The following is a 25,309-nucleotide window of genomic DNA, read 5'->3' on the forward strand; positions in this document are numbered from 1 at the left end:
CCCAGTAGAGTTGCGGGGGCGGGACGCCGGTGCATTAGCTGAACGTGGGGGAAGTGAGGGGTCGCGCGTCCTCGATTCGAACTCGCACCTTAATCCGTCGCATCTTGAGGCCTCTCTAACAGACCCCCTCTTCGTCATAGGTAGGACGTCTTTCGTGTCCGCGTCTGTTCGACCTGCGGCGTCACATCCCGCATCGGACGTCCAGCTTAGCACATGCCATTAGCTGAGCCAATGTGTCTTGATGATGGAGGGGCGCGATATCGCTTTCCGTCTATCTCGGAGCGTCGTCCCTGGAGAGCCGGCCCAAACATGCAACCTTCCATCCGTCGTGGCAACTTCGACATCGGACGTAGCCAGCAATGCAATGCGGGGGATGCTTAGTGAGTAAGTATATAACCTTTGTCGGCTGTCGCGTTTGTGTAAGGTGTTTGGTGTGTTCAAAATCCCTCGCTCCGATCTTAGGCTTCTGAGATAGTTGGCTGCTTCCCATCCTTTTTCAAAAGGTCCGCGACCAATTGAACCATACTTTGCTCAACATTGTCCCTCCATCATGGCTCCTTCTGCAATCGAAAAGATCACGTCGACTGTGTCTTCCTTCTCGTCTGACAGACTCCGGATCCTTGTTCCTGAAAAGGTCTCTTCCGATGGCCTTGCCCTGCTGAGAAACAAATACGATGTTGACAACCGCGCTGGGTTGTCTGCTCAGGAGCTCATCGAAGCGATCCCCAACTACCACGCGTTGATTGTACGGTCTGAGACGAAGGTGAATGCCGATGTGCTTGCTGCCGGCAGAAAGCTTCGTGTCGTCGCACGAGCCGGCGTGGGCGTGGACAACATTGACGTCGACGCGGCGACAAACCAGGGTATCATTGTCGTCAATTCGCCTTCTGGCAACATCGTTGCCGCTGCTGAGCACACGATCGCCCTCCTCCTCGCGACGGCTCGTAATGTAGGCCGCGCAGATACCACAATGAAAGATGGAAAGTGGGAGAGAGGCAAGCTAGTTGGAGTCGAAGTTGGCAACAAGACCCTCGGTATCATCGGCCTTGGTAAAGTGGGAATGAAGGTTGCCCGAATGGCCATAGGTCTCGGGATGAAAGTAAAAGCGGTCGATCCATATGCCAGCGCAGAGATTGCTGGTCAGGCCAACGTCGAGCTGGTAGCTGACCTCAAGAGCCTATTGCCGATTGTAGACTTCTTGACCATCCATACACCACTGATGGCGAGTACACTCGACTTGCTGAAAGATGAGGAATTTCAGCAAATGAAGAAGACTGCTAGGGTCCTCAATGTTGCGAGAGGCGGCGTGTACAATGAAGCAGCGCTTCTTCGTGCGTTGGATGAGGGATGGATCGCCGGAGCTGGTCTCGACGTCTTCACGGCAGAGCCACCCATTGCTGAATCAACAGCTTCTCAACTCACCCGGCACCCCAAAGTGGTCGCCACCCCTCACTTGGGAGCATCTACTGTTGAGGCTCAAGAGAATGTTTCGATGGACGTCTGTACGCAGGTGGCCGAGATTCTCCGCGGTGGATTACCAACAGCAGCTGTCAATGCACCATTGATCATGCCAGAGGAGTATCGCAAATTGCAACCATTTGTGCGTCTTATCGAAAAGATGGGCGGGTTATACACGCAGCACTTTGTTGGTAGCAGAGGTGGTATGATTGGTGGCCGGAAGTTCGAGCTCATCTATCAGGGCGACTTGGCAGGCATCTCCAACACACGACCGTTGTACGCTGCGCTGGTGAAGGGACTTGTCTCTTCCATCAGCGACTCTGGCGGCCGAGATGTGAATATTGTGAACGCCAGTCTGACTGCCAAGGAGAAAGGCATTATCATCAGCGAGACGCACAGTGGTGAAGCGAAGAACGCAGTGTATGCCAGCTTGGTGACGCTCCGATCACACGGTGCGGATGGCGAACAGGTCATCGAGGGATACGTGTCGGGGCAGAGCATCTACATCTCGAAGCTAGACCGTTTCAGCGCAACGTTCCAGCCGCATGGAACGATGTTGGTGCTGCACAACTATGACGAGCCGGGCAAGATTGGCGGTGTCGGTATGGTGCTGGGTCAGCATGGGATCAATATCACCTTCATGCAGGTGGCCAGCTTGGACGGCGAGGAGAGGAAGGCTGAAGGAGGCAATGAGGCATTGATGATACTGGGCGTCAGGGGAGAGATAAGCGGCAAAGTGGTGGATGATTTGCAGCGAGAAGAGGGTATCTTGAACGTGAGCTTGGTGCGGTTGTGAGGATAAGGTATTGCAATATGTTTCCCTAGGGATTCGTGAGGTAGATGATGAATTCAAGTCAAGTGGATTCCACTTCACGTGCGTCATTAATAGTTGTAACTCTGCGAGACGTGGGCAAGAGCGAAGGTGGTCGGTCAATGGCCCCCACGAGTTCGTGGAGCTTGGCAGCCTTTGTGATCTTATTGGCGAGTAGCAGAGCTCAAGGGGAAGGTGGCATGAGGTAAATAACTGGGTACTCATGATTGTTATCGCAACACTAGTGGGCGGACATTTAGTGCCTAACAAGATCATTGACAATCTGGAATATTAAGGTTTGACAATCCTATCACTAGATGTACGAGAGGCACGAGATCTCTTGCCATATTTTGACACTGGTAGCCAAATAAACATCTTTTACGTTTGGTTACAAAAGTTCGGGTATCGGCAGAGAAGAAGGACCGTTCACTCGTGCTGTTGCAACTCCTGCGACAATTTATCTGCACATCTGAAGTTTTATGCAAGCCTCCCCAGTAAATGCACAAAACAACCCAAATGGCGTGGGGATTTTCTTGAAAGCGGGTCAATGTCACGTCAAGGTCTGTGAGCTTTGAAAGCGTAGGCACAACCTTGCAAACGTGAACTTACGAACCTTGAGGCCCTGATCTCGACACTCGTAATCCTAAGTGTACAGCTACACGCGAGCTGGTCGAGCAGGAGAATTGACTGACGTGTTTCGAGGTTCAGCTTTGCTGGGCCCTAACACGATACTATCCATGGTGTTTCTCGAGCTCTGGCTGGCATTATGTTTAAGGCAAGTAGCTCAGGATAGCATTTAGCAGCTTGCTTGTACTGCTAGACCGAAAAACTGAGGCGAGGTACATGGTTCTGTGCTCTTACTGGTTGGTGCCCAGACGCGAGGTAACGTCGATAGGAGGCAAGGAACAGGCTAGGAAAATAGTTCAATTGCACCGATCAGAGTTTTTGAACATATGCATACACTAAGTACGGATAAGGATAGGCCTGTATATTTGGTCGACCCTGACTCTGAGCTTCAACTGGAAGAAGCTTCGAGATGTCGACTTGTGCTTCACTCAAGAACATGAACGAACAGGCCAAACAGAGCATCAATTGCTCAGGAGAACTACTTACAGAAATGCTGCCTCATCAAGTCTTACATAATTTACCCCAGATTTTGCACAATCCCTGGCGTCACTTATGGAATGACGAGACAAAAGTATCGCGGCAAGAAAGGCAAAAGGCGGGGCGAGTGAGACGAGGTTGCGAGGGAAAATGCGCAACACAGACTTTTGCCCATTCCGAATAGCCGAATTAAAGACCTCGAAAGAGAGGTACGTGCCGATGACAGCGCTGGCTCCTCTCCAATGCAGTACCTTGAGTCTACCTTACTTGAACAATTTTGCATGCCAGTGCGGAGGTTCTTGAGGTCTCTGCGGCAATGATGCATCATTCTCTCAGTCTTCGCATTGTAGACGACCCGCCCCCCGACCGTTGATGACGCCAAGCTTGTGCGCCACGGGAGCAAACGATTGGCTGGTCTCGGTAGCACACCAACGAGAAAGAAGCAAAGCTTCCGGCGACAGGTGCCCCTCGGCCCCCATACCTAGGAACTCTGGGTACCTCTCACCTCTCGGCGGCGTCCTTGTGTTTTCTCCGTCTCCTTGAGCTATTGCTCTCCATCTGTGTTTTTCCTAATCATTTTAATTTTTTGACTTTCTCAACTCTCGTCCCTACAAACTCCTACCTTACGCTCGACGTAGCTCTATCGCAGCCCTTCTCGCATCTCCAACATCGTGCTATTGCAAGACCCATCTGCAAGGCACCGTCACTCGAACCATCGCTACCCACAGCAGAATCCACTCGTCTTCCGATCTTGGCTCGTTTGGTGGAGCTTGCCCGCTCGCCTTGTGCATTTGCGTACGCACAGCAGCTGCAGGTAAACAGAGGTGGAGTGCAGCACCTTTACCACCCTGACTTTGCCCCGTTTCTCGCCCGTCTCCCGCGTCCGCCGCATAAAATGTGCGCTTGACCTCGCTGCTTTCCCACCTACTACTCCACGACACTCTCACGACATCCGATTCCTCAATTGACGAGCCGAGTATTATGGCCACAAGGGGAGTCGTCCCGACACGACGGGGCAACAATGCCGGCGGCTTCGGTATATTCCGAACCGCCGTTCTCGGTCTTACCAAAGCCTTGACGCTGGGCGTTTCTTCCGTCGCCGCCGCTCCAATCCACGCGCGAGGCCATCACGATGAAGAGCCAGAGGCTGGTGATGCTTTCTGGCCCCTCATGGGTGCCTCTATTGCTCTGGTCTTGCTGGGAGGTGCTTTTGCAGGTCTGACCATCGCGTAAGTTCTTGTGTCATTCGCATTTCCCACCAACTCCTGTACGTGTTTGCTGACCTTGGCACTTAGCCTGATGGGACAGGACAGCATCTACCTCCAGGTTGTCGCCGGCGACCCCGACGAATCGCAATCCAAGAACGCCAAGCGTGTCTACGACCTTTTGAAGAAGGGCAAGCATTGGGTTCTGGTTACTTTACTTCTCTCCAACGTCATCGTCAACGAATCGTTACCCGTTGTTTTGGATCGCTGTCTTGGCGGCGGCGTTGAGGCCGTCGTTGGCAGTACTGTTCTCATTGGTACGTTGGAGCATAATGTATTCCTCAGCGATGCACGACCATTACTAACGTGTTGGCAGTCATCTTTGGCGAAGTCGTACCTCAATCCGTCTGCGTTCGATACGGCCTTCAAATCGGTGGCTACATGTCCAAGCCTGTGCTTCTGCTCATGTGGCTTATGGCGCCCGTGGCTTGGCCTACTGCGAAGCTGCTCGACTGGGCGTTGGGCGAGGACCACGGTACCGTCTACAAGAAGAGTGGTCTCAAGACGTTGGTCACCCTGCACAAGTCCCTTGGCGAGGTTGGCGAACGCTTGAACCAGGATGAGGTCACCATCATCAGTGCTGTTTTGGACCTGAAGGACAAGCCCGTTGAGAATGTCATGACCCCAATGGACGATGTCTTTGTCATGGCCGAAGATACTGTACTGGACGAGAAGACCATGGACCAAATTCTCTCGGAGGGTTACTCCCGTATTCCCATCCATGCCACCGGAAAGCCAACCGATTTCGTTGGAATGCTTCTTGTCAAGATTCTCATCACATACGACCCTGAAGATTGTCTGCAGGTCAAGGATTTCCCACTCGCGACACTTCCGGAGACCCGCCCTGAGACGAGCTGCTTGGACATTGTCAACTTCTTCCAGGAGGGCAAGTCGCATATGGTCCTGGTGTCCGAGTATCCCGGTGCCGATTACGGCGCTATTGGTGTCGTCACCCTTGAAGACGTCATTGAGGAACTCATCGGAGAGTAAGTTGCGAAACATGAATGCATTATAGAGTAATTACTGACTCGTAACAGGGAAATCATTGATGAATCCGACGTCTACATTGACGTTCACAAGGCCATCCGCCGCATGACCCCCGCCCCGAAGGCCCGAATCACTAAGAGGACAGGCCAGCCGTCCCCTCGACCGATCCCTGAGAACGGTGATCTCATCGAATTCGGAGACGAGCCGCAACCTCCCTATGAACGTAATGGTTCCATCAGTGCGCTTAGCGATGCCCCGGAGAACCTCTCGAGCAGCGCGCCTAGAACCACATTCCTTATGAGAAGAAGCTCGGCCGGACCTGACGGGCGTATGACTTCGTCTGCTGTTCCTGTGAAGGCCACCTTTGACGAGGCTAAGCAACACCTCAAGCATCTCGGACCATCCAACCGCGCGTCGAACCCGAAGAACACCAAGTCTACAACCGTCAAAATCAAGCCCGTTCAGACCGGAGCGCCCTTGTCGCAGATCCACAGCCCGTCCCCAAATCTTCGCCCCGCCTCTATAGCTGGAGAAATTAGCGAGGAGAGACTGGAGCATGACACAGACGAGCATACCCCCCTTATGCGCCCTAAGCTGACCGGAAAGGGCGGCGTCCATGCTATTCGTAAGAGTTATGGCGGGGCAGGCATGAGTGAGACTCAGGTTAGGCTCTCGAGTGCCGCTCACGATCACGACGCAGAGGGCGCCAAGGCTCCTGACGGAGTCGACTTGCCCCCAACTGTCCCCGAGCATGGCAGCCCACAGGATACACGGAGCGCAAGCCCCGAAGCTGCCCGGACGGACTTGACCATCATTGTCTCGCCCGGTCGGGCAAGCAGCGCGACGAGCGTCACTGATGTTATCGATGACGGATCTGCCACCCCTAAACGCCGACCTCTTGTTCGAAGTGGTAGTATCAGCGAGAACGTGGTTGAGACTAGCAGTGGAGTGCGGAAAATTATCATTCAGGCTGCCAGCTCCGATTCTGATGAAGCCGGGTCTAGAGGATCCAAGGGCTCTTCTGGACACCGCTCGCGGGCTACTAGCCAGAGTAACAAGCAGTCTTCTAGCCACGATTCAGAAGGCGAGGAACAGGAGAACGGCGATGGAGCTTCTAGTACGGCTCAGAGCACCAGCAACAGCCAAGCAGCAAGTAAGAAGAAGAACAGGAGGAAGAAGAGGAAAAACAAGTCGTAGATTGGGTGTAGTAAGATTGTGTAGGTGTTGGTCCTGTTCCCTGTATGATATCGCATAGTAATCTGAGCGGTTGCGGCGCTCATTCACTGTTGTTGCTCTTCAAGTCAAACTTTTTGAACCACTTAAATCTTGCAACATGATGAAGTTGAATATGGTGTTTCATTGTATGTTTTCTATGTTTCTTTGTTTATATTTGTTTCTCCTACTATCCCCGCTATCCTGACTCCTCCCAATCTCCAATCTCAATCTCAATCATACCAAATAGCGTTCATTCCGAAGCCAGGTTCAGGGATACGCAACCGCGCAACACGGCCCAGGAACTCGTCCTGCCACCGGTAAATCTCGATCCAGCCCTCTTGGTCGTCCGTGATGGCGATCCACTCGTCGCTCCAGTCGCAGGGGCTGACGGCGTTGCTGTGCCCGCCGCTCGTGGGCGTGGGGTTCAGGCAGATCTGCCTCTCAATGTGACCGCTGTCGTCGAGCTTGAAGGCGGCGATGTAGCCCGTCACGTCGAAGCTGTTTGAGCGGGCTGTGGCGAAGAGGTATTTCCCGCTGTGGGAGAGGGTGCAGACGTCGGAGCGGTACATCTTTGTGGTCGCGCCGGGAATGCCAGGGGGGATGAGCGGGAAGGAGCGGTGGGTGTAGACGGGGAGGCGGGTGGCTGGGTCGACGACGTATTCGCAGAGGCGGTTGCCGGCCTCCATGAGGGCGTAGAGGTAGCGGCCCGTCGGGTGAATGGCGACCCAGCGGGGGTGGTCACCCGGGTCCGGGGCGTCGACGGAGCCGACGAGCTCGAGTTCGGGGCTGTCGGGGGAGGTCTTCTTGTGGACCCAGAGCTTGTTGGCCGTGAGGTCGGCGGAGTAGAGGTAGGTTTCTGTTGGGTCGAAGACCATGCCGTGGATGCCCGTGTTGGGGTCGTAGGGGTAGTTTTGGACGTTTGTCTCGAGGGCGCCCGAGGAGGAGACGGAGAAGATGTTGCCGTGGGAGGCGTGCTTGTAGAAGGGGTTGCAGTAGACTGCGTAGGGGGGTTTTTGCGCCGCGAGGAGGAAGATTGCGCGGGTGTTTGTTGTTGAGAGGGCGGCGTTGGCTGGGGAGGGATGATGTTAGTTGAGATGATGTTTACGAGAACGACCAGGTAGTCGTGATGTGACACGGGGAGGTGATATTGGCCTGCTTGCTAGAAGGGTAATGAACTTACGGTCGTGGGTCATGTCGTGAGAGGCCTCGTGGACGATTTCTGAGGGGCTCTTGACTGCAAAGCTCGCCCACTTCTTCATGGCGGCTCCGTAGAGGTTATTTTTGTCATGCTGAGGTATGCGTATATTTTGTAAGCGAAGAGTCTCGGTCAAGGTGAAATTAAGTAACATGAAGCAAGCCCAGACTAAAGCTCATCCGAACTCAAGATGATCTGCGGGTAGGCTGATCTGAACTTACGCTGAAGGTCATCCATGATATCGGCTGGTCCTCGGGGATCTCGGTGCGCTTTACAAGCTCAAGGGTGAGCTTCTCGTCGTCAAAGGCGACGGTGAAGATGGCACCTGGCGGGGTCCAGGTCCCGATCATGAGGTGGTGGACGGGCATCTTTGCGGTTGTAGAGAAGAGCCTGGTAAGTGAGCTTTTGGCTTGGAAGGCAGAGAGGAGGCGGGATGATCGCGAGAGCATGGACTGGCGAGGCGGAAAGAAGATGAAGCCTGCACGAGGAGAGAAGTTTCGCGATGTTCGGAGAATATAGGAGCGAGGAAATTATGGCGAGTCGGGTGAGTTCCGCCGAGGTTAAGAGGAAGCTTCAGGGATGTCGAGCTCCGATTGGCAAAAACGTCACGATGACTGGGTAAAGGCAGGTAGGTACTCTTTACGAGAGACGTCGAGACAGAATCATGTGAAAGGGGAAGGGGGAAGTGTGGCAAAGATGGGAAGAAATCGAGGTGACGAAAGATTTAAGAAAAAAGAGTAGGTAAGTTTGGTGTACGGAGAGGTACCTTACAGCTCCTGCCCCTCGTCTCCGAACCCCGGACAACACGACGAGGGGCATGCAGCAGCAGCACCCGGTGCGTGGAGAGACGGGCCCGCTTTTTGACAGTTCGAGTGTGGGGTCGCCGCAATTTGGAGGGGCTGCTCGGGAGATGTGGCGGTAATTGGGCGGAAGGAAGGATTGTTCCCGGCAGAGTGTTCTTCCCCCGCCTCTGGGCAGTCAACTCAATCAGCGCTCCGGAGTTGTGATTTCACGGGACATCGAATGATAAGATATCCTCATCTGCTGGTTTCCCGTCTGAGGCTCTGGAAAGAAGTGGATTGGGGTTGCTGTGGCCTCGTATGATCCAAGGGATCGTGATGTTTATTTGTTGTCAAGCGACACTCGATGAGTTGATCGTGTGCCAAGCGTTCGGGTGCTCCGTGCTCCGCGACGACTGCCGGGTCACGATGCCGAAAGGTCGGGGAGAGGAGTGCAGAAATGCCAGCCGGACACCGGCCGGGGGAACACAAGAACCTCGGGAGCATCTTGACAAGGCCCGCGCGGTAATTGGAAGCCAAAATTGCGATTGACCAATCAGTTCACCGGGAATACCCGAACAGAGGGGCGTTTCTTGTTCATGTTAGTCAAGCAAGCTAATTTTCCAGGGGCTGGCTAGGTAGTACGGCATAAGCGACAGGTCTATTTCCACCTGCTACTTCATCCATTAAGATACTCATGAGGGTCATTGAATACTGGCACGAGTAGCACTCTCGTTCCACTGCTCAGACTATTGACCCAGGGAAAATCCCAGTTCCCTTCTTTCTTGAAAACACTGACCGCACGGTATCCTCGATGACTTGCTCGAGCTACAATCATGTCAGTGTCCTTGTAGATGATTGAGAGAGTGCATCGGAAAGTGCCCTTTACATTACTGTATTTGAAGATTATCCAGACTGTCGAAGTAAGAACAACAGTCCCCGTCGCAAAAGGAAGGTAGATCCACCAAATGGGATTCGAGGCGAGGATGTCGATATTCATACCGAAACACGTCTTGTATTAGTGGCTAAAGTTAGTTTCTCATTGTGATTGAACTCAAAGGGTATGAGACTCTTCACCTACCGCCACGAACGTTAGTGGGAGAAATATGAACTGGTTCGCCTGTCAGCTGGTGAGATCCTACATAACTTGCGGAGGGCGGAGTAGATAGCTCACAGTAATCCAAGTCAGACGCTTCATACTTGCTGACATGGTGACCGACTGCCTGGCCTCCTTGATTGAGACCAAATTGAACTCCTATATGATTGACATTAGCTCCCCGCGCCGAGTTTCCAACTCTTGGCTTTCCAAGAGCGCATGAACTTACCAATTGAATGAGATCTCTCGAAATGCCATCGAGCTGATCAAGAATGTTACAGACCTCTGCAGAAAGCTGCTCAATAGCTTTCAGAACCTCTTCAAGGTATTCGCCTTCATCATGTCGTTCACAGTAAGACATTGCGAAAGACTGAGCCTCTGAAACAGCCTGCCTCAACGCCATTCTTTGTGAAGTCCACCGCTGTCCATCGTTGAGAAGCGTGTCAAGAAGCTCCGGCTCACCCCCTTTGGACTTCAGTACCTTGGCACGTCGCTATCATAGACAGTCAGCCTGCCTGAATGGGCCGCTAGGTGACTATTAGACTATAGTAACTTGCCTGTACGTTTAAGCTCCGAATTGCCTCGGAGCATAATGCCATCCATCGCTCTCTAATGTAGTGAATAAAGTGCTTGAAGAATTCTGACCCATTTTGAGGAAGCCAAAGGTGGGGCAGATTGCAAAGATGTGCTGTTGTTTTCCATCCGTGTACTCCTTTTCGGTCAGGGGCGTATATTACTTTCCAGCATACATCGATGTTCTGGTTGTTTCGATCACTATCGAACGTGTAAGGCATTGTTATTCGTGAAAAGTAATTCCAACTGCCACCATCTCGATTCGAAGTCAAATTTTCGGCACTTCTGAGTGTCAAATTGAAACCGGGTGTAATCGGCTCTCTTATCCAGTCTTTTTTGATTGAAAAATAAAGCTTCGTCGATCCAGTGTCTTGTGTTCGGCTACAAATCGGGTCAGCACGTCACAGAATACCTTCTTGGTCAGTGAGACCTACATCGCACATCTGCCCAAACGAGAGAGGATGGCGTCCAAAGTCTCCTGATTGGAGGTACGGCGAAGGCAGTAATCGCCTCCTTCTCGATCCTGAAATATGCCAATAGTTTCCTTCGGGCCTGCAAGAAGCATTAGACGGAATGTGTTGAAGTCTAAAGCCCTCGCGTCAGCATTATTGGTCAGAAGAAGATCAACTGTTGAACGATCCCTGAGCTCCAGTGCCAACATTAAAGGACTGACACCGTTGATATCCCGGACATTGACATCGGCTTTTGCCCTAATTAGGGTAGCTATCACGCCAGGAAGTCGTGTCATGATTGCGAGGTGTAGAGGAGTTCTCCTGAGAGCATTAGTTGTGTTGATCCTATAACCCGAATTGACCAGTAATGTTATGAGGGTCGTTTCCTCTTGGTCGATGAGGAGCGGGAGAGTTATCGTATCATGCTTGCAAAGGACTTGTATGGCATCCTCTGAGTTGGACAATGCCGCCCAGAACAAGGGTGTTCGTCTGTAACTGTCCTTTTTATTGACTGGAAAGCCTCGGGCTACCAGGTGAGATACCAAGTCGCCGAGTCCAAGATAGGCTGCCATATGTAGTTGACCGAAAGAGCCGATCAGCTCCACCATGTCCTCTGTAGCCTCAGGCGCATTATTATCCATGAAGAGAATCGTCTGACTCAACACTTTGGATGCTAGACGATCATTCAGGATACGACTGATGCTAGAACACTCTACAGGGCACTCTTTCGCGTGAAGGCTCCATTTGCGGGCTGCATACTTTAGAAAGGGCATTTGGCGCACCAATTCTTCAAACTCGTCAGCGTGTAGACAAATCCCATTCCTTTGGGCTACCTGTACCAGGTATGTAGCACAAGCGGAGGCAATCATGTCATGGAAGTACCAGACAGCGTTCGGCATTGGCGGTGGCAGTCGTCGGACATACTTCTCGACAATTGGATGGAAAAAGCCGACCAGTCCGGTTTCCTTATCCACTTCAACAAGGCCATCCGCAAGGGCCAAAACCTGTTCTGGCGATAGTAGCAGGAGTATTTCTTTGTCGGTCTCACATGATAGAGCATGCTGAAGCTCTAGCATTGTAAGCTGTTGGGTTGTGTAGGTAATCCAGTGGATTACCTTGAAGAAATTCTCGTCTCCCTTGCCGATTGTCGAATTAAGCAAACGATCGACGGATTCTAGATCGCGACCTTCCTCCCAGGACGTAAAAACCTGCCATGACTTTTTTTGGCTTTGAATAGTTGATAATCTGAAGACAAGGCCAACGGCAAAGGAAAACCTGCAAGTATCAGGCCATACTGTGAGGATATTGCACAAGCATTAAGACATTGACTCACACGCCCTGAGAAGCTTCAATAATCCACTCGCACAAGAGCTCACGATCGTAGTGTCTGGGTCGTCCCAAAGCGAAGAGATAAGTAGTAGCGTATCTCATCAGGTCTTCGAAGGTGGCGCGGATGAGGATAGAGGCGATTGGTTGAATGATCCACAGTGAATCGCCCACATACCTCGTAGTGACGAGAATGTTGACTTCAAACTCCTCTAAGAGCATTCTAGAGGACTTCAGAAGCCTCTGCAAGCGTTTACTGTCGACCACATCAAGAGCGTCGATGATCAAGCCGATTCTTTGACCGTCAACATAACTGGCGATTTGACGTACAATGGCGTTGAGGTCAGCATGATGTCGAAATCCTCCCGGTTCATCTGGGAACCCCCGCCGCAGGGGTTCAAGCTCAGATAAGACCGCCTGGTGGTCTTGAGGTAAAACTTGCTCCGCGACGCGATGGAGTATTTGAGCGACTAGAACCTCGGGTGCATGGGTGTCTTCTTTCTCGCAAAACAGTGAAGCGACGATCCAGCCCTTGTTCATTAACCTGTCGGCCACGACAGATGCTAGAATCGACTTCCCTACGCCAGGAGGCCCGACTAAGCACAGCGCTCTCCCGCTCTCAGTTTCCCATTCGCTGAAGGAATCATGGTCAAAGACCCACTGGCATGTGCCAGGCAGATGTCGGCTGAGGTACTCCTTGTAGTGATTGCTCACCAAGTCGACTGATTCGAAGTAGTCGAAAAAGTTCTCAGAAAATTCCATGCGGAGTGTATAGTATAGAAACCAATGGTTGAATGAAAAGATGGAAAGGATGATTGGTAGGGAGGAGAGATCATGAGGAAAGAGGAGGTTAGATAAACGCAGTGATCAAAATTCCTTGGGAAGAGCGAGCATCATCCGACTGCCCCTCCCTGATTCAATGCCGATAGCTTACTGCATCATTACTGCTGGTTTCCATGAATGTGCAACTTATGGTTATGATTGGCTGCGAAGCAGGAAAGGGTGTGTAGGCGCGGATCGGGAAGCTGCAATAAATGCAGGCCAAGACTTGAATCAGGCTGTGATGCTAGGATTACGACTTTCATTGAAGGACAACAATTTCCTATGAAGAGCACTTGCCATTGTGATTATTCATACAATACAGTTCTCGCGCGGAGTAACAAGAAGTGAATCTCCTTTTCGAAACAATTGAGTACCCGACTCAAGTATCAGGCCTACTGTTGTCTGCTCGTAGAAACTCCGTTCATCATGCCCTGGCCATTCTCCAAGATCGATAACTCTAAATGTGAAGAATCATTGGCGCTCCCAGATGAGGATTGCGATTTGGTCTTCAATCTTTGCTGCTCTCTCCTGGTGGCAGCGTCTTTGATATGGGATGACCATGCCCTCGCTTTGGTTTCAATCGTTGCCTCAAGCTATAGTTGCTTATGGTCAGCTACTTCATGCGCACAGAAGAGATTGATAGTACTGACCTCAGTGAATTTGAAGAGAAGCCATACAACAGAGGTCAGAAAGGAGGTCACGGTGGCGAAAGGAATGTACGTCCACCAAGCAGGCTTTAGACTGCCGTCTAAAATATCTATGTTCATCCCAAACAAGGTCTAAAGTTCACTGTCAGCAGTGTTGAAGTATCTTGAGCTCTTGAGTCTTACTCCTATGAATGTGAGTGGTAGGAAGATGAACTAGCCAACATTTCAGCGAATCTCTTTGAGCTATACGTGAGGGGGTAATGTTACCGTAATCCAGCTCAGTCGCTTCATGCTCGTCGACGAGTGGACAGATTGCCGCGCTTCTTTGATAGAGACGAGATTGCATTCCTTTGACCTGGTAAGCAACCTGCTCAACACCGTGGCAACGCTCTCTATACTTACTAGCTGAATGAGATCTCTCGAGTTCTCGTCTAACTCGCCGAGCTTCTTTCCAACCGCAGCAGAGAGCTGATCTATCGCCTCTGTGAGTTCTTCGAGATCGCCAGTCTCGTTGTGCTGTAGACAGTACTTCCTCGCAAAATTCCGAATGTTGGAAGCGACCTTGGAGAGGTTATGACGATGGCTGAGCCACCTTTGTCCATTCTCAAGCAGATGGTCCAGAAGCGCCGGGTCAGATCCTTTGGATTCAATGATCCTCTTGCGAAGCTGTCATGTTGCCCTGCGTCAGTAGATCTCTCGAAACTTTCAAACATGCTGGAAAGCATCAGGGAAACACGCACATGGAGATCCACGAGATTCGCATCGCAGTAAGCAAGCCAGGTATGTTTGACATGGACGAGAAAGTGCCTCAGGAATACCGCGCCATTATCTGGTAACCAGATATGTGGCATGGTGGTGAAGTGGGCTTTTGTGTGCCATTGATGGGTTTGCTCATCACGGAAGACATCCCAGCACAACACCAGTTGTTCGCAAGGCAGAGCTTCGTCATTATTGGGAGAGTTCCACATGAATGCCTCAATGTAGTAGGTGATGTGACTCTTATTATCTTCATGTGAGATGATCTTGAGGTTCAGTTCCTCAATCTGAAGATTGTATGTCAAACGACGGAGCTGAGGTGAAAACGGGACGTCGCCGAGAATCTGCTGTTGTCTAGGGAAGTGGTAAGCGTTACAGTCAGCTGCGACAGCAAAGAGAGACACATACAATGAGAATCTCTCCGTCGGGCCCCAATCCTCGAACGAGCGTCTATCTTCTGGCTTCAGCCGTAGAACGGTGGTCTTGTCATCTCGAAAGATCTCCAGAGTCTGGTCGTCCTGCCACCCGTGCGCCTTGCGGAACTTGGCCGTATTCACGAAATCAGTATACCCTCCTTTTCCAATGAGGAGGTTGATTATGTTGCTATTGCGATTATTGAGTGCTATAGCAAGCGGTGTTTCGCCTCCCATGTTCTGCACGTTGACGTTGGCAGCGGCGGATAAGAGATCCTCAACTATGCTTTCATAGCTCCGGCGTACGGCGTGGTGCAGCGGGGTGTCCAGAGAGGCATCGGCGATATTCACATTGTACTTGCCATCGAGCAAGATCTTGATTAGATCCCTCTCTTTGGCCACGACAAGCAGTGAGAGTGTGGCCGTGTCACTTCGACAAAACAGTCTGACGACCTTATCCTGTCTGTAATGGGCGGCCCACCAAAGTGGCGTCCGGCCTTGAGTGTCGACAGAGCTTAGTGGAGCACTTCCTTCGCTGAGGAGCTCTTCAGCAGCAGTCCGTATCCCGAAATAAGCTGCTAGGTGCAGTCCAGTGACGTTCTTAGGCACGCGTTGCGTGTATCCGGGTGTCCTTGATGAGGACTGATCGATGAGAATGGCTTGGCTTGACATTACAACATTGACACGGTTGTCTAGAAACCTCATGGCGGCTGCAACGGGCTCTGAACATGCCTGAGTATGGAAACCCCAATGACAAGCAGCGTAGAGGAAGAATGGGTTGTGGCTTAACCTCTCTTCAAAGTCCTCGTCCGACTTGCAGAATCCATCGTCGGAGGATATTCTCGATAGCTGCCTCAGACAATAGCTGACGATGTTGTCATGAATCTTGGGAGCCCTATCGCTTCTCTCGTGCCAAAAGTAGTCTTTGACAGCGCTGTGGAAAAAGGAGATTGATTGCCCTCCCTGCTCTCCCTTGATCGTGACAATCCCATGCATTGCGGATGCGATCTTTTCTGGCGCCGGAGGCACACGCAGGTACTCTGAGACGTCTGCTACTAGAGCATGCTGAAGCTCTAGCATTGTGAGTGCTCGGTGAGAGAACGTCAGCCAGTTGATGACGTGGGAAGCGAGACCAGACTGGATATGATCTGAACGCGCTTCAATCAATCCGCCGAAGACTTCGTTCAGGTGCCGACGTTCTTGAGTCCAATGTCTCAAGAATTGTTGGAACTCGAACTTCGTGTGCATCGGCGAAAGTTCTTCCACGATGCGACTCGCGACATGAAAACTGGGATGACTTAGCTACGCAAAAGTTTTCAGGACTCGTGAACTGTGACTTACATCCCCTCAGTTGCTTTCAGGATAGTTTCGTAAAACTCGATGTGCTCTGGGGTCGAGTACGACGCTGGCGGCTTCACGTGGGAAGTAATATACTCTTTCAGGTCCGCTGTGTCTGAAACCGGCATCGGTAGGGTCGTCACTGACATGTCTTCGTTTGTCAGAGAAACGTCAAATGTTGAAGTGGCGAAGATCTTGATGTCAATCTGAGCACGAAGGCGACCGAAAAATAATAGAAGGTTGCGAGACACTCCGATGTCGAGTCTATCGAGTCCGTCCAAGACAAGTGAGATTCTTGCCCCCTCGGTGTCACTTTTGGTGCTACGATGACACAGCAGCGACTGAAGAGCCGTTTGACCATTGTGTTTCCCGACGTTGTCGTCTTTCCGAGGCCTCGAGAGCTCCGACAGCAATTCCACATCTGTGCCGTAATCGATACGCTCGAGTAGTTGCTGGATCAGACATCCCGTGAGGAAATCTATTTGCTGAGAATTGTTCTCGCAAAACAGGAAGAGTACTAGACTATCTGATTTGTTCAACTGATCAATCACCGCGGCAGCTAGAACGGACTTGCCCACACCAGGAGGACCAACGCAGCAGAGCGTTTCGTCGTTCTCATTCTCCCATTGACGGTACCTCTCGCTTTCAAAAACCCAGCTACATGTTCCTGGATGTCGAAGAGCTAGGTTCTTTTTATGGATCTCTTTCATGTGCTTGGCAGGAGGCAATGTCTCCTGAAAGGCATCCCATGATTGAAGCTCCATCTAAGCTGTGGTGGGTAATCTCTCAAAGTTGAGTGGGCCCAGACGGCAAACAATTATGTGTAAGTTGTAGCTGGATTTAGGGTCGAAAGCAAGAGTGAAATAGAGGATGAAGCTAGGGGCGAAGATGAGGGTGAAGGTGAGGATTGAAAATGATAGGAGTAATGGGAGTGAGTGGCTAACCAGAATCAAAAGTACTGCGGATCGCTTCAAATGAGGCGGGAGTGAGGCAAGGCGGTTCTGCATATTCAGCCTGCGTAGTCTGCGCTGGGTCATGAGCCGTAGCAAAAGTGCACCTTTAGCTTGGACAGGGTGCTGCGCCTGAAATGAGATGGCACGAAAAGTTCTATTGGGTAATGACAATCAACTTCAACGTAAATCGAAAAAAGCTAGAAGAATTTCGTCAAATTGCCGCCAATAACGTCACAAGGGGGCAAGTGCCGATTCCCGCTGACCCTATTGTTGATGTAGTAAGAAAAGAGGGTGTGGTTGGCGGTATGATCCTACAGCCTTACTCTTTTTCCACGGCTTGATGTTAACTCGTGCGGTCGGTCTTATAAATGCGAGGTAAGGCAGTCTGGTTCCCTGGAATTATGATAAGTGAGATAATTGAAAGAAGCATATCCGGCTCCGTTTAGCATTTGCGTCACTGCCTTCACTCATATGATGTATCAGAAGCCATTGGTGTCAAGACCATGATCAGCAGCCGCTCCAGCGCAACACCTTGGCAACAACGGTACATACTCCGCACTCCATGATCGCTAACTGGTTTTGGGAAGAGACTTCTAAGTATTGAATTCCAATGAAAAGAGGGGTATCTTGATACGTTACAAATACAAATGCCGAGTTGGGATTTACGCTCATCTTACAATCCCTCAGTTCCCTCCTACCGGCCCTAGTGTGTCACACCCGATGAGCGTTCATACAACGCTTTGAACGAGGATTCGCTCCTCAGAAGCTGACGAGGCTCTCCGTACTCGACAACTACTCCTGAATCGACCACCGCAACTCGATCAAAGTCCAGTATCGACTCCAACTTATGTGCGATAGCGATTATGGTCCAATCTTTGAACCACAAGCGCAGCACCTCGTCGATGATTCTACTAGACTCGTCGTCCAAACTATTTGCACAGAAAGTTAGTTTCCTTCATCCAATGTAGCTAGATTAAACAGGTACCAGCTTGGACACACGTGTGCAAAAAATGAAATAGAAAAGGTCAAACTCACCTGCTCGTAATCTCATCCAAAATCAACACCCTCCCCTTCCTCAACATAGCCCTAGCAAAAACCAACAACTGCGCCTCGCCCTGCGAAAAGAAGTTGTCGTCAATAACGACATCGAGTCCGCCGCGCTCCTCGACTTTCTCCCAGAGCTGAACCCTTTTCAGGACCGCCGTGATCTCCGCATCCGAAGCTGTCTGTCCCGGGTCGAGATTCAACCGCACGGTGCCGTCGAAAATGTAGGATTCCTGCGGGACGGCGACGATCTTGGAGCGGACGTGTTCGTGGGGCAGTGTGGCGATGTCGACATCGTCGATGGCGATTGTGCCTGAGTCCAGATCCATCATGCGGAGGAGGCAGAGGATTACAGAGCTTTTGCCGCTGGGGGGAGTGTTAGATGTCTTCGTGCTGGCAAGGATAGGGGGTGAGGGATCACTTGCCTGCCTGTCCGGCCGCAGATTGCAATTTTCTGGCCAGGTTCGATTGAGATGTCGACATCTTGGAGAACGGTACCGGATGATCTGTTACAGCGTCAGCTCCACACTCCCGAGTACGAGGGTGTGTAACTCTCTCTCAACTTACGCGTAGGACGCCGTCACTTTCCGAAGCTCAACTGCCCCGACTCGGCCATTCTCCCTCCGGCTCCGCAAGCTGCATCCGAGAGTTGTCCTCAGACGCAGTCGTCAAAGAAAAGTTCCCTCACCCTCGCAACCGCACCGAGCGAAACCTCTAACATGACCCACGACGTGATAATCGCCTTGACACACCCGCTAAACGCCAACACATTTGTCAAGGCAACACCAATGAACCCCGGCCCAATCTGCTCGCGCAGCGTCGTGACCAAGACGATAAGCACGACGGCGATGACCGCAATCACCATGTCGACCGAAAACGTCAGCCAGCTCTGCAGACACGCGAGGAGGTACTTGGGTCGCTGCGAGTCGTCGAGCCGATGGAGGTTAACCTTTTCGAATTCATCTTCCCAGCGGAAGGCTCTGATGGTGGCCAGGCCCTCGAGAGTTTCGATGAGTTGGGAGTATAGGGGCGCCTTGTGCTCGATGTCGAGAAGGCGCATTTGTCTCGAGGTGCGGAGGTAGAAGTGCTGGATGGCGTAGAAGGTTGGAATAAGGAAGGGGAGGATGGCAGCCATGTAGCGTGAGGATACGGACATTACTATGAAGCGGGCTACGCCGAATGCGACTCCTAGAGTTGGAAGGTCAGTTAAGCTTCGGATTTCGTTATGGACGAAGAGAGTTTTTGCGTACCTACGGCCAAGCCGAGTGCTGCGGCTGGTAGCTCCATGTCAATGAGTTGGAGATCTTGACTGAACCTGTTGACTGTGATCCCGCTGTCCACGGAACTGTGAAATGACATGGGCGCACTACTTTGGTTAGTATAAAGACCACGGCAGGGAAGAAGTCGGTTTTATGCCTTACCGAGATGTGGTGTTTAGTAGAACACCATGGAAGTAGACTCCTGACTTGTTAATGATGACAATGAAGAGTTGCCTAGAATATTTCGTTATCAATTGCTCTGCTGAGTGTTGCGATGGGATATGTGCTCACCACATTCCAAAGAGAACCGAAGCCACAGATCCAACTCCAAGAGCCGCATAGACACCAAGCCACTTGCCCAAATCTTGGTTCGGTCTCTGTTCGTTGGACTCAGCCCACCACTTGAGCCAGATATCTGAAAATGACTTTATCAGCCTTGAACGATTCCACGTGAGTACACCTTAGAAGAAATTACCGGGAAATGAGTCGCAAAAGGCAAAGACAATCATGGCGCCAGCAAACGTCGACAGACTAAACCACCCAGCTGCTCTGGCATAGAAGCTATACATCCCCCAGTCGCCGAGTTGACGGGCGGAATCTGCTTGGTCTTCAAGGAGACCGAGGACCGTGGCTGGTGGTTTATCGTTTGTTGTAATCATCGGCGGGGGTGCGGTGCTGTCGCTGGTGCTTGTGCCGGCGTGTTTACTCGGGAAGTCGGTTAGTCGGTCAGCTTTCATGGCCGACTCGTTTTCTATCATCCGACCCTCATCGTTGAGAAGTACGACGTCGTCGGCAAACGGGATGCGGCGGGCAGCCAGAGGATCGTTAGTATTAAGTCAGGCCAGGAGAACACGATGTAAGGAGCCAAGGAGGACGTACAATCGGAGGATGCCAGAATGACAGTCGTATCCGTATGGCGTAGTAAGCCGTTGGTTCCGAATAGGTTGTTGAAGACGACGTCTTCGGTGCTAGAGTCTAGACCACTGAAAACGTCGTCAAGCACCAACAATTCTTGTCTTGCGTATAAGGCACGAGCAATGGCCTACCATGATGTTAGCTTTTAACCCTATCCTTGGCTCTAACCAAGCTCAATGACAGACCAGACGATGCTTCTGACCACCGCTCATGGAAATCCCCTTCGTACCCGCCACAGTACTGTCTCCATTCGGCCAGCTAGAGATGTCTTGCTCCAAAGCGCACGCCTTGATGACGGTGTAGTACCATGCCGGATCGAACGCGGCGTGGCCGGTGATGATATTCCGCACACTGTCGTTCGGTATCCACGCGGTTTGGCCGCAATACGTGACGCCGGAGAAGTTGGTGGAAATGGTGCCCTTGAAAGACGACAATTCGCCGAGTAGACACTTCAGAAGTGTCGACTTGCCGCAGCCCACGGGGCCAAGTACCAAGGTGAAAGTTCGCCGCCGAATGTTCCAGGTGTTGATATCGATGATCGGCTTGGAGTCATCTGACCAAGAGAATGTTCCCTTTACAGAGGCGATGACGTTGGGGGCTAGATTGGCGACTGGAAACTCACTTCCATGCATGTCAGATAGCTCGAAGCCTGGGCCTAGACTGGCAGATTTGGGAGACCCTGCCACGGATCTCCCAGCCCCAGCAATTTCGCTACCCTCGCTAGCGAGTCTGGCATCAACTCTTTCCTTGCCGTTCAAAAAGTCTTGGATTCTCTGGAAAGAAGTCATTGCAGAAGCCAGGAGCGGGAGTCCCATGACGATGCCGACTAATGGCTGGTTCACAAGTATCAATACAGAATACGCTGTGAACGCCTTTTGGATCGTCAGAGTATCGCCGGTTCGAGCCGCCGTTGCAACGAATGTGCTGAAGGTGAGGATTGGAGACCAGATCGGCGTGCAAATCACTTGAGCGGGACAGTCTCAGCGTACATGTCACGGAGAGGCAACGCAGGAAAAAAAGCTTACAAAACATCATAGAGATGCCCAACAGTACTCTGAACCTCTTGGAAACCTCAAGCTCTACGGTTCGAAGCTTTTGAATTACCGAAAAGGCAATATCATTGAGACCAGATATCTTGAGCCACTTGATGTTTCCCAGCGTCTTGGAGGTCGTCGAGACGCGATCTTGAGAGGCTTTGATCCATTCCGCGGATGCTTTGCCTGTAGGAACAGCGAGGAAAGCTGTAGCAAGTAGGACAACTGCCAAGTTGCGTCAGTTTTCGAGGTTCTCTCAGCTGGCCAAGCTAAAACGGCGTCCTACCGAAAACGAGGGCAACGGGCATGGCACAGGCAGCCCCAAGCTGCCTGTAAATCAGGTAGATTCCAATACCAATTTCGAGAAGTCCACTCCAGACCTCGTGAAGCTGCGTGATGCCCTGGCTGATGGTTTCGCTATCGGTTCCGACCAAGGTCAGAGCTCCTGAAGGGCTGACGTTGGGCGACGTCAAATCCAGCCTCAATGCTTTCCGATAGACAAGAGCCGTCGTACTGCCCCTCGTCATGGAGGCCGCACGTTGATTGCGCCAGTCATACTGGCCCGTCGAAACCTACAACGAGATATCTCAGCCTCCCGCACCTTGAGTAGTTCTAGAACGCCTTCTCGACCGAGAGCGAAGGTGGCGGAAACATGAACCCACAGCAATACCGGTATAAACGATCACGTACGCCCCTATCAAACCAAAACCGCGATTATTGTAGGGCTGCTGTTGCGGCTGACTGGCAAGGCGAATTGCCTCGTCAATCAGAAACGGCTGGGCGTAGTTGAAGGCGATCTGGAAGAGTTTCGGGACGATGGCCGCAGAAAAAGGGCCGGCAAAGGCACGGAGCCAGGTGCTGAACAAAGCGCCGGGGACCGTCTTGTCGGGGACTTTTTTTTGTTCGCAAGTCAGATATATTAGTCCGCGGGACATCTCGTGTTTTAGTTTGGGGGCCGAAAATAGATTACCTTGGTCCCACGCTTCGGTGAGTTTTCTGTAGAGCGGCTCTGAGGCTAGCTTCGGGTCCAGTGGATAGAGGTCATCTAGGTGAAGGATGTTTCTGTATCCGTTGATGAAGAGTGACGTCAACCAGAAGAAGACTGATCTGTTGAAAGTGCCGCTGGTGACCTCCTTGGAGTATCCTTTGTGTCGTGGAACTAGGATCCTGCGCTTCTCTGTTGATTCTAGAAGGATCATGACAGCTCTGACAGCTAGAGTACATGTGAAGATGGCGGGTATGGTCTGATGCGACCCCAGCATCCACAAAGTTCGGGCACGAGCAGTGTCAAACAGAATTGACAGAAACAAGTAAGTTGACAGGACAAATGATGGTCTTACAGACCGTTGATGGGCGAGCCATGATAACAAACCCAATCCTACCGAGGCAATTAGACTAAGGATGGCGGTGGGAATGGTTGCATGCGTATGAGTGATGGTCGTTGATGGCGTAATGATCCAGAGGACCAGAAGAGCGAAGTTTAGAGCAGCCAGAAAAATGGATGCAGACTTTCCAGAGATCAGCCATTGTGGTAGGAGGCAATCTGCCTAGACTAACAGCTTTGAACCAGCGCAGGTTGCTGGGCACGACTTTGACGTCGGACCTTGCTAGGCGTAAGGCAGATGTGGGGAGCAACAGCAGGAGGATAGATTGCAGGGGGACTGCTAGTATGGCCTCCTCGAAGAAAAGTGTAAAGTCGAATCCGCCTCGGCACAATTCTCCGGCCCACGGACCGAGAGAGTTGTCAAGGCCGGAAGAGCAAGCCGGCTGCGGGACCCACATGGTGCGAGCGGGCACCGGGGACTCTCGTGTCGCTGATGGTGTTTCAAGACCAAGGGAGTGAGGCAATTTTAATCTAAGAGGGATTTCAAACAAAACATGAGCCGAATGTAACGCTTTGTGACTTCGTTTACTAGCAATAGCGTCAAAACGAGGTGCCAAACTGAAGAGAAGAATTCCAAAACAGAATTGCAGTACGCCAAAACTTATGGCACGTCAAGAGAAAAGGAAATGAATGAAAATAGTATGGAATTGACTGGGAAAAGGACAGAACAGAATGGAAGCGACGAGCCTGCAGTCACCGCATCACACGCCGCAATCCTCCGTAAATTCCCAGATTGGAGGCAAGAGCCTTAGGCAGAGGGGCCAAGTTTGCTGGCGTTGACGTGGAGTTGCCAATCAAATCAAGGTGTGCCTGTCTCGAGGTGCGGCATGGCGGCAGCTAGACACAGCCACCCCGTGAATTGCCCAAAGCGGAACCGGTCTCATCTTTGACTGATGGGACCAGATGACAGTTCCACGTCAACCACGATGGAGGATTGAATGCCCGATGTAAGAAAGGGACGAAAACCGATCGGCTCGAAGCAGCGGCACCGAGCAGTCAGGCAGGATTTCAGTGCTAGTCAAGGAAGTTGCATCGGACGACTCGGGCCCCGTGCTTCGACACAATACGGCGTGTTGGCCTGGCCAGGTAGGTCAGGTGTGAGAGTCTGAGATGGATGAATGGATGCATCAGCACTGACAGGAAAAGACAGGAAACCTGGAGTCGGGGACCGGTGGACGCATCCAGTCTGACCGTGGAACCGTCCAAGTTAGAGGTTCATGTTGATGAGATGACTTTCTCCAGACTTGAGATGATTGATGTATGTGGCGGGTGTCATGTAAGGCAAGGCGTGTAGAAAGTTGAAAACCTGCCTGCTGTGTCCTTGGGGCCTTTGGGCAGCCTGGGTGGAAAACGAGACGGCTGTAGGTAATTGACTCATCCGGGAGCGATAACGACATCTGCCCACCACCATCACGTCGTCTGAAGTCGGTTGTGTTCATCTTTGCTAAATACAGAACTGTACGATTCGAAGCAAAACAGGCGTGTGCAGAGGGTAGAGTCATTTGAAATCCCAAGTTTGGGACAGCAAGGAACCTTATGGTACCAGCCATGCGGTGTCCCACGTGTAGAAGAGCCGCAGTGGAAGGGAAGACCCAACCACATCTGAAATGGGGATTCGTCACCTCCCACGTGATTTGGACTGTGCTTCAGCCTCTGTTGATGCACAAGGAAGGCACGTCTACAATGTACCTTACCTTACCTTGCCTTACTAAAGGTAGGTAGAGAGGTACCTTGGCACAATGATGGAAGGATGTAAGAGACAGAAGAGGGGAGAGAGAAAGAGCAAGAACGAGGAGGACAGCCACGTGATTGCGATGGGTCTTGCCAAGACGGGAGTCCAATGGGGCCTTCCTTCTGCTCGGGTCAAGTCTGTGTCGACCACATCGCATGACAGGGCAGTCACGACTCACAGACTGTCGCTGCCATGTTGGGAACTTGGGGCGAATAATTACTGGGAACCTGGAGGGCTGGAAGACAGCCTGGGAATAATCCAATGGAAAAGATGGGTCGGTCATTGGGGAGAAATTGAGAAGGAGGGGGCCCCCCTTCAGTCAAAGTGATGCGAACCGTCCGTCTCCTCTTCAATTCTCGTGGGGAAAGCAATGCACCAGCATCATTGACCAAGCTCTTCTCTCCTGTGTCTGATTTTCCTCGCTCGCCGATCACTGTTCTGCTCTCCCGCCTCCTTTCTCCATGATTTCCCAAACAGGATCGCAGCACATCCGTTCATCCCCTGATTCCCCTCGCCAAAATGCTTGGCCTCTACTGTAATTCTGGAATACTGGAGCCGCCCCGGTGATCTCCAGACTCCAGAAGTCGCCTGAGGTCTGATTCTGATTCTGACTCTGACTCTGACCCAAGCCAAGAGTCCCAAGACTGGGTCCAAGACTACTAACTACAAGCCAGGCCTGAAAAACTAAAAGAAACCAAGAGATTTCTGATACTCGCAACCAAGGCCGGAAGCATCGCCAACACCGAGCGTC

General features: G+C 51.7%; 6 protein-coding genes across 6 annotated transcripts; 2 read left to right on the forward strand and 4 right to left on the reverse strand.

The window, feature by feature from the left end:
* Positions 1-550: 550 nt before the first annotated feature.
* Positions 551-2,254, forward strand: N0V96_006417 (uncharacterized protein; the record flags this gene model as incomplete). Its single annotated transcript, XM_053190725.2, has 1 exon — positions 551-2,254. One exon carries the CDS (start codon positions 551-553, stop codon positions 2,252-2,254), a length of 1,704 nt encoding a protein of 567 aa, XP_053051643.2.
* Positions 2,255-4,354: 2,100 nt separating this feature from the next.
* Positions 4,355-6,822, forward strand: MAM3 (cell agglutination protein Mam3; the record flags this gene model as incomplete). Its single annotated transcript, XM_053190724.2, has 4 exons — positions 4,355-4,602; positions 4,669-4,895; positions 4,955-5,624; positions 5,676-6,822. 4 exons carry the CDS (start codon positions 4,355-4,357, stop codon positions 6,820-6,822), a joined length of 2,292 nt encoding a protein of 763 aa, XP_053051642.2.
* Positions 6,823-7,070: 248 nt separating this feature from the next.
* Positions 7,071-8,484, reverse strand: N0V96_006419 (uncharacterized protein; the record flags this gene model as incomplete). Its single annotated transcript, XM_053190723.2, has 3 exons — positions 7,071-7,909; positions 8,021-8,129; positions 8,257-8,484. 3 exons carry the CDS (start codon positions 8,482-8,484, stop codon positions 7,071-7,073), a joined length of 1,176 nt encoding a protein of 391 aa, XP_053051641.2.
* A 5,489-nt stretch (positions 8,485-13,973) lies between these two features.
* N0V96_006420 (uncharacterized protein) lies at positions 13,974-16,147 on the reverse strand (the record flags this gene model as incomplete). Its single annotated transcript, XM_065757710.1, has 3 exons — positions 13,974-14,246; positions 14,651-14,840; positions 14,895-16,147. 3 exons carry the CDS (start codon positions 16,145-16,147, stop codon positions 13,974-13,976), a joined length of 1,716 nt encoding a protein of 571 aa, XP_065613627.1.
* An 89-nt stretch (positions 16,148-16,236) lies between these two features.
* N0V96_006421 (uncharacterized protein) lies at positions 16,237-19,390 on the reverse strand (the record flags this gene model as incomplete). The annotated part of the gene is made up of 3 exons (XM_065757711.1): positions 16,237-16,879; positions 18,226-18,600; positions 18,954-19,390. The coding sequence occupies 3 exons, from the start codon at positions 19,388-19,390 to the stop codon at positions 16,237-16,239; spliced, it is 1,455 nt and encodes a 484-aa protein (XP_065613628.1).
* Positions 19,391-19,780: 390 nt separating this feature from the next.
* Positions 19,781-22,377, reverse strand: N0V96_006422 (uncharacterized protein; the record flags this gene model as incomplete). The annotated part of the gene is made up of 7 exons (XM_065757712.1): positions 19,781-19,908; positions 19,969-20,124; positions 20,373-20,535; positions 20,594-21,234; positions 21,434-21,667; positions 21,729-21,955; positions 22,133-22,377. 7 exons carry the CDS (start codon positions 22,375-22,377, stop codon positions 19,781-19,783), a joined length of 1,794 nt encoding a protein of 597 aa, XP_065613629.1.
* Positions 22,378-25,309: the final 2,932 nt, after the last annotated feature.

The sequence above is a fragment of the Colletotrichum fioriniae genome (assembly GCF_027942845.1).
Source record: "Colletotrichum fioriniae strain IMI 355084 chromosome Unknown scaffold_7, whole genome shotgun sequence".
NCBI classification, from domain to species: Eukaryota; Fungi; Ascomycota; class Sordariomycetes; order Glomerellales; family Glomerellaceae; genus Colletotrichum; species Colletotrichum fioriniae.